At 44.1% G+C, this 8,737-nt stretch overlaps 1 protein-coding gene across 1 annotated transcript; it reads left to right on the top strand.

Moving 5' to 3' along the window:
• Positions 1–3,238: 3,238 nt before the first annotated feature.
• LOC115672282 (protein RETICULATA, chloroplastic) lies at positions 3,239–7,731 on the top strand. The gene is given in 9 exon segments (XM_056316463.1): positions 3,239–3,509; positions 3,624–3,931; positions 3,933–4,248; positions 4,403–4,501; positions 4,866–5,086; positions 5,272–5,341; positions 5,441–5,520; positions 6,446–6,510; positions 7,232–7,731. Coding segments are annotated over 8 exon segments (1,335 nt in total). The 5' UTR covers positions 3,239–3,509; positions 3,624–3,641; the 3' UTR covers positions 7,426–7,731.
• Positions 7,732–8,737: the final 1,006 nt, after the last annotated feature.

The raw sequence follows: 8,737 nt of genomic DNA, 5'->3' as shown, positions 1-8,737 counted from the left end.
AATAACGGCGCCTCTTGAAACACACTTTCGAGGCACACAAAACAAACAAAACCCAAGCAGTGATATCTATAGAAGAAAACATCAGACCCTCGTCAAGCCGACTCCAACACGTAGATTGATTTCCGTGCTTGGTATCTTCACTCGGTCGATCAATACGAATCCCATTCGGACTTTCCTCGAAAAGACATTGGGTCCAAGATTGTTCTTATAGAATGAATCGGAATGTGTAACAAGCTTTACTTAAGACATATTTTAACATGTGGAACTTAACATTATAGTGGAACCTCATTGAGATAAATATTTGAAGCTCGACAGCTCTGTCTTCCTTCAATTAGCCTCTTAAGCTACCTAACTAAAATAACTGCAAGCAATTCAATATTCTTTTTTTTTTTTGTCAGAAGAAAAGACTATTCATTGATATCTAGTAAAGACAGAACCCACTTTCGGGGTCTCAAAATAGAGCAGATCTCTAAGGGCCTGCAGAGGACGGGTCAACCAATGTTCAGTGAGTGCTTTTTTTCTGTGTGTCTTAACTACCCAGTCTGCCACACTATTCCTGGACCTATTACAAAACTGCAGTTTTATGTTGGAAAAGGAAGACAGCAGCTCACGTGCTTCACTGAGGAGAGCACGATGTTCCCACAGCATACCTTCTGGAGACTTCAAGCTGTTGACCAGATTTAGGCAGTCTGACTCCAGAATTAGGTTTTCACCTGCACGAGGAGAGAGGAATTTGAGGGTTTCCACCATGGCTAGGCTCTCGGGCAAGCAATTCAATTCAATATTCGAGCAGCTAAAATCTTGTCTCGAATTTGAAACTAGGGAGAGACCACTAATGCTATCGATCCCCTCTGGGAATTACTATTACAAAGGCGGCACACCGATCGTGGAATATTTGATTTGTACCGTAATCGGATGTCTCTTGTCGACGCAGCAGAAGTAGTTCAAAGGTTCGATCGTATAAGAAACATGCGACCTGTATGACTAGGCTAAACTGATCCCTCTCTTTTATGTTCGAAAAACTTTTCTTATTTGACTTCCTTGTTAAAAGGATAGGCAATTTACGGCCTAATTCCATAAAAAACCCTAAACTTTAGGGTTAGTCCCGATTATATCCTGAATTTTTTTTTGTCTCAAGAAAAACCTCAAACTTTTATCCGAGTCCCAAATCTGCCCTACAGTTATAAATCCATTCAATTAACGTCAGAAAAATAAAAATAAAAATCGAAAAAAGCTATAAAAAAACAAAACAAAAAACAAAAAAAGGAAAAAAAAAAAAAAAGAACCGGCAGCTGCGGCGGTGGCCAAGCCCTCGCCGATGGCCGCCGCCACAACCGCCGGGAAGGAGCGGCGGAGGTCGCCTGGGCCTTCCCGAAGCCCGGCGACCCTCGCCGGCCCCGGGCGAGTCCCCGGCGAGGGCCTGCAACCCCCGATCTGGGGGAGGGCGCGACCCTCGCTCTAGATCTGAGCGAGGGTTGCCAGCCCTCGCCTGGGGCCGGCGAGGACCGACAAGGAGAGGAGACCTGATTGCAGCGATCGCAAGTGAAGGGAAGGAAATCGATCTGCTTGCAGTTGTCGACGGTGCAGTGCTTCCCCAGATCAGGAAACTCCGGCGTCCCCATCAGGAAAATTCGACGAGCGCACCAACACCGGACCAGATACGAGGATTCACGAGGAACAAAGAACAGGAATCGAGTCGAAGAAGAAGAAGAGGAAGATGATTTGCCCGGCTGGGCGAGGCCTCACCGGCCCCAGGCGAGGGCCGGCGACCCTCGCTCAGATCTGGAGCGAGGGTCGCGCCCTCCCCCAGATCGGGGGCTGCAGGCCCTTGCTGGGGACTCGCCCGGGGCCGACGACGGTCGCCGGGCTTCGGGAAGGCCCAGGCGACCTCTGCCACTCCTTCCCGGCGGCTGTGGCGGCAGCCACCGGCGAGGGCTTGGCCACCGCCGCAGCTGCCGGTTCTGTTTTTTTTTTCCTTTTTTTGTTTTGTTTTTTTATAGCTTTTTTCGATTTTTATTTTTATTTTTCTGACGTTAATTGGATGGATTTATAACTGTAAGGCAGATTTGGGACTCGGATAAAAGTTTGAGGTTTTTCTTGAGACAAAAAAAAAGTTCAGAATATAATTGGGACTAACACTAAAGTTTAGGGTTTTTTATGGAATTAGGCCGGCAATTTACTTGCCCCCATTAGCAAAACATGCTTAAAGAAGGGACTCAAATCAAAACTGGTTGGCGGCGGGCTCCACGTGGGAGTGGGGAGTGGGGCCTCACTCAGAAAGTCTTTATAATTGTTCCGCTTAACTAGTCAAAACCCTAGCTAAATTATTGTAGCTTACCCGTGTTGTACTAGTGTTCTTGTTACGCGTGTGAACCAACTCATTTTTAGGGCTGCGTTTAATTGTATGTATTTTTAATCAGAATAGGATATAAAATGTAGGGATTTTGTTTTATGATATCCATTATTTGGTAAATCGCAATAATAAAGTCAGAGATTTTACGTCCCGTTCTGTCCATTATTTGATATCCACCGCATGCATATCAGTGCAAATGAACTCAAAAATTGCACAAATAGAGAAGGTAAAAATTCATTTTTATTTGCTTGTTTTTTATTATTTCTCTCTCTCTCTCTCTCTTTTTATTTCTATTTTTTTAATTTCTTTTTTACCCTTCCATCATTCTCTCAGTAAACCATACTAATATACCTAAAATACCTAAAATATGTTATAATATAAAATAGAAAGAAATTCGAATATATAAATACAAACAAGAATAAATAAAAACGAAATTGTTGTTATTTTTTTTGTTATTTTGAATTTTTATATTATAATTTAAATTTTATTTATATTCAAATATCATTTTAATTTTATTAATTTTAAAAGTTTGTTTTCCGAGAAAAATAACTTTTGTATAATAGATATTATAAATACTATGCACTTTTATCCCACATCATTCATTGGAGCTATATCCCCTTTTATATCTAACTTTGTCCCGTCTCAAATATAACTAAACACGGGATTGGATCCTGAATTTTATCCTAACAGCCAAACGCAATTCATATCATCATCGAGGCAGAGCGCGAGTGCTTCGACAATTGTCGAACAGGGTCTATAGATTCAAGATCACACACACGTGTTCTGACCAAAAAACAAAAGAGGAGTTCACACACGTGCGACGACCAGCCCTGCCCCACACTGTCCACGCCGCCACTTCCCTCGAAAACAAAACAAGAACGAGGAACAGCAGAGAACACCAACAAGCAGCACAGCTCAAAGCTCGGCACCACCCTCTCTCCTCGCCGTCGCATCGCCTCCTGCTCCTCCGGCTCTTTGGTCTTCTCTTTTCGCGACTCAAACCCTTCGAGCAAATCCCCCACAAGGAAAGATCAAGTGGGTGTTCTTGTTTCACTTCTCATTCCCCCCCCCTCCCAAGATAATCCTCGAGCTCGGGGTCGTCACCGAGGAGCTGCCAAAGGCGTCGTCCGAGCTTCGTCTTCCTCGTTCAAAAAAGGTGGTTATCTTTCAAAGCTGGATCTGAAGCACCCTTCTCCACATCGCCCGTTTCTCTTGCTGTCTTGTTTTGTTTGCGATAGTTGTTGATTGCTAATTCGTCGAGCCGTCTAAGTTTTTATCGAGGAGAGACATGGCGAGCTATTCGTCGATGGATGCGTCATTGCAACTCGCGAGATTGGAGGACAAGCTTGCTCTGAAGAGGGTTTGTTCTTTCAAGTTGATGCCCGGTAGTTATGTCCTCAAGCGGTCCGTAAATGAAGTTGCTCTGTCGCTTCATAGTAAGGCTAGTGTCCGTCGGTGCTCTGTGGAGAAAGCGGAGAAAGTGGAGAAGTTTGTGGTCATGATGAGCGTGTCGCAGCCGCAGGGCGAGTCGCAGTCTGTCGGTGCGGTTGACACCGCGATTTTCGGTGAAAAGGAAGCTGGCGGGGAAGAATCTTAAGATCGTGGAAGATGACTATGAGTTGGTGACAGATCGCAATGGTAATGGCGGGGACGGCTTCGATGGTAACGGCGGCAATGGGGGATTCTCGAATGGGAGAGGTGGTCATGGAGGTGGCGGCGGAGGTGGCGATGAAGGGAATGACAAGGAAGAGGAGGAGTTCGGGCCTATCATGAAGTTTGACGAAGTGATGAGGGAAACCAAGGCTCGAGGGGCTACTCTTCCTCCGGATATGTTGGAGGCGGCAAAGAGTGTCGGGCTTCGCAAGGTTCTTCTGGAAAGATTCCTGGATTTGCAGGTAGATATATCGAGGTTTCTTGTGCTGCTCATTCATTGGTAATGGAAGTATCCGGCATAGATATTTTTCGAGAAATTGTAGAAGGTACGACTCTTTCCCCTTATTTTGCTGATGTTGTTGCTGATTTTTTCCCCCTTTCTTATGCTTATTGTAGGGTTCCGTCTGGCCATTGGGCTTTGCAATGAAGTCGTGTTCTATGCTTCGGAATCGAATGTTGGCTGATCCATCATTTCTTTTTAAAATTGGAACAGAGGTTTGATACTAGCTTTAAGAAAGTTTCATCCCTGGAACTTGTGTCCCTTCTGTGTTGACATTTTAACAGTTTTAAAACTGCCTCTTAACTGCTATCCTTGACTAAAAGGCTATGCTATTTTCATTGCATTACTGTACCGGTTAGTCATGTACCCTGCCATCTTAATATAGCCATGAAGCTATTATCATAGTTGAGAGACCCAATGCAGAAATATTAGGGAAATTTTAATAACTAGCAACTCTTCAGGATGATCGATCTTGTACCATTATTCCTGTTGTTGCTCATGTTGGTATGGTATGAAAACTCTACTATCCAATTATATAGTTTCCTTGGCGATGACTTATTAATTTATAACTTGGTGCAGATAGTTATTGATTCTTGTTGTGCGACAATTGCGGAAGTTCAAAAGAGGGGCAAAGACTTCTGGGCAGAATTCGAGCTGTATGTTGCAGATCTTTTGGTTGGGGTGGTGGTCAACATTGCTTTAGTTGGTATGCTAGCTCCCTACGCTAGGATTGGTCAACCTTCTATTGGCAAAGGGTTCCTTGGGCGCATGCAGCATGCATATGCAGCCCTTCCTAGCAGGTTGAGTTCATGCTTTCTCTGAATGGACTATAAGTTCTTGAGTGGTTTCGAATTTTTCAATGTCATAGTAGGCATAAGTTGCTAGATTGCTGTGCATTAGTGATTCTTTCGCTATTGCTACTATAACTTTGTAGAGAAAATTGACTTATCAGTCAGTTACAATTGTGAATCATAATCTTTCTCAGTGTATTTGAAGCCGAAAGACCAGGATCTAGATATTCTGTAAATCAGAGAGTAGCCACATACTTCTATAAGGTGAGCTTCCTTGGTGAAGATCAAATTTTAGTTTTTCGTATAAATAGTGGAGAGCTTTACTAGTCAGTTAATGTTTTTCCATCTCTACGACAATCACAGGGAATCCTGTATGGTGCAGTTGGATTTGCATGTGGTATCATAGGACAAGGAATCGCGAATCTGATCATGACAACAAAGCGGTATAAATTTGATTCTGCATGCTTGGCACTATAATCACTACTTTCTGGTCATTACTTTTCATCTTTTTTCATGATTTTGCTCAAAAAGAAGAGCATGAGTGTCTGTATTTTTGCCTTAAGAGATTATAAGGTCAATATCTGAACCATGGGGGATTGTGAAAGGGGATTGGCATTCTGTTGCATCTACACTGCTCATTATGCTTTTCTTGCATCTCTGTTGCTTCATGTACTGTCTGTCGTGTATTCTTCTTCTCTTGTCCACAGTGTTCCTAAATGTTTTATTCTCATTTTAATCATCCTGAAGTAATACAGAAGTGACTTGAGCATGGAAGCTGCAATATAAGTGAAATAGGGTACATTCAGTTGCTCTGTAGTAACTTTGAAGGTACAGTCCATGTCCGACATGCCAAAATTTGAGGTTGGGCAATACAAATCACGAAGCATTGGCATTGTATTGCTTGACCCATGCAAAAGCATGCTACGTTTATTCATTTGAATTGAAGCCAAAGGATAATCTGACTACTTTTTTTCTTTAAGTGGAAAAGCTGATTTCGAGAACATCTGTTATGTCCTCTGATTAATGTACTTATAGAATGGTTGTCAAAAGTGAGCTTTCTTTTTTACCTTTTTTATTTTGATTCCTATTGTTAATAACATGTTGCATGTCCAGAATCTGTTTGATGTTATGGCGCTTGCCTTTCCTTCTTCTCTGACTGTATGCTTACCCTTCACTTCCCATGTAACCTATGGAGTTCCTTACAAGAACCAAAAAAATATCAGTGCAAATTGTTAGTGCATATGTAAAAAATTATTGGATCTGAGCTACTCTTTTCCCTTCATTCTGACTATTCAATTGATTCGAATGTTTCTTGTCGTATGTATCTTGTCCCAGACTTTCACTCCAGTCTTCCATTTGCTCTTTTAGGAACATAAAAAAATCTGAAGAGGACATTCCGGTGCCACCTCTTGTGAAGAGTGCAGCTCTTTGGGGTAATTTTTAAGTTACTAATTGTATTGCTTAGAGTATATAAGCTCAATCTTGTGACATTCTGTTGATCTTACCGATTTTCCCACGTTTTCTTCACTGCTATGATTTTTTGTGTTTCTCAGTCTCTCTTGATTACCTAAAGCTTTTGATCTAACATGCTTCCCTGATTCTTTACATGCTCTCAATATAGTTCGTTTGTTTCTCCTACCTTTTTTTCTACTTGAATCGTGACCTTTTTCAGTATTTTACGCGCCCCTAGTCAACACGATAGCTGTATCATGATGGTGGAACATGATTTTCTTTGCACAAATCTGCTGCATCAAACTTCTTACAATGATAGTAGATAAGGATTTCTTCAGTTGCAACAATGTATTATAGATTTGAATGGATATTGCAGTATGAGAACAGTCTGAACCATCCCTCTTGCCCAAAATACCATATTATCTCTGCGGCTGTTGCTCGTAAGAATATTTAATTTTGAATGATCCCCTTGAAGAGAGATTTTCTTGTCTATCCTGGCTATTTTCGTGTTCATTATTTTCTGTTTCTTTTTTCACTTTCTATCGAAATTCTGATGTGTTGAACTTGTTCCTTGAGTCGTGTAATATAAGCTGCAAGCAGTTACTGATGTGCTAATTAGGTGCTTGTCAACTTTCCAGGTAATCATTCAACCAGCCCCACTAATACCTTCTCCTTTGTTGTTTTGAATCTCGAAACTCGCAGGTGTTTTTCTTGCGGTCTCTTCCAACACCCGGTATCAGGTAATCAATGGACTAGAGAGACTGGTGGAAGCATCGCCTCTTGCCAAACGCATGCCGCCCATCGCTATGGCCTTCACGGTGGGGGTACGATTTGCAAACAACATATATGGTGGCATGCAATTCGTGGACTGGGCAAGATTGAGTGGAGTACAATAGTTATCTAATTTTCCCCTTCACTCAGCTAGCTCATCGATTGTAAGTCTAGATGCTTCTGGCCATTTGGTTAGACTCCGCCAGGGCGTTTATATCCCCCTGGAATAGGTGTCGAAATCTTTATTAATGCTTGGTGATTTTTGAGGCCGGGTCGAATTTCTGCTTACCATAATGCAGAGATTGAGTGTTGCTCTTAACCTTAGGAAGGTTTTCTGCAGAAATGAGTTTGTGACATGCTCTGAGAATAGAATAGCGCATCAAGTGTCGAAAGGCTAACTTGTTCACAGGTCTGAAGAGCTTGAATTTCTACGGTCTGGTTTGTTGATAATTGTATGCAGCGTGGTCATTGCCCTGGGCATAAGGAGCTAGCAATGCTCGTTGGTACCGGTGTAAACAGGCCGGGCCTGAAGGGGGTTCTCGATCCAGCATGGGCAGACCGCGGTCGGCTTTTCCGGCCCAGCTTGTAACCTCAGCTGTAACGATTAGGGGTGTCAAAAAAGCCCGGGCCGACCCGGCCTGGCTCGACTCGAAATTTTAGGGTATTTTGGGGTCAAATCTTGATCTTCTTTAGGTAAGGGTTTTAGGTGTGGGTATTTGTTAGGGTCGGGCCGGGCCGGGCCGGGCTGGGCTTTTTTGACCCTGGCACCAAATACAACTCCTCCAGAACAGCCCTTCCCCCTCTCTCTCTCCCCTTCGCTCTCTTCTCTCTCTGCACGAGAGCTCGAATTCAAGTTCGTGGCAATGGTGGCTGTGAAGTTTGCGAACATGGCTATGGTGGCCTTCGTCCTCGCGCTCACGACGCTCACCGTGACCGCCCAAGTCGAGGCCCTGCCGCTAAGCCCCACCTCCCTAGCGAGCTCCGTCTCCCCGTCGATCCTCTCCGCCGGAGTAGCGGTAGACACAATCTGCTCGGAGTGCGGCCTGGTGCCGAAGGCGCACTCTATCGACGAGACCTCCGAGTGATGGACCTTCGCCAACGAGTCCAACGACAACGAACCCGTCCACATCGGCAGGCCCTACAATCCCCTCCTCACTGATGACGGCCTCTCCACCGTCATCTCCAAGCCCAACGGCTCCTCCGGCGAGTTCCTCAGCTGCTCCCTCGGCAAGTGGCAGGGCCGCGGCACCAACCCTGACCGCAACCTCATCTAGGCCTTCAAGTCCATAGCCATCATGTCCGATAAGTAAACGCCCCCGTCTCTCTCGCGCGTCAAATTCTCAGCGTTGCGTTCGTGGTTTCGTCGTGGGTTCCGTCGTGGGTATGCGGGCGACTGGCTCTTGTTGCTGTATCTTCCAATTTGTTGTGTGAATTGTG

The sequence above is a fragment of the Syzygium oleosum genome, unplaced genomic scaffold (genome assembly GCF_021117445.2).
Source record: "Syzygium oleosum isolate NSW1041296 unplaced genomic scaffold, Sole_v2.1 Sole_v2.12, whole genome shotgun sequence".
Classification (NCBI taxonomy): domain Eukaryota; kingdom Viridiplantae; phylum Streptophyta; class Magnoliopsida; order Myrtales; family Myrtaceae; genus Syzygium; species Syzygium oleosum.
Note: the sequence above shows the minus strand (reverse complement) of the source record. Positions and strands in the feature narration are given on the sequence as shown.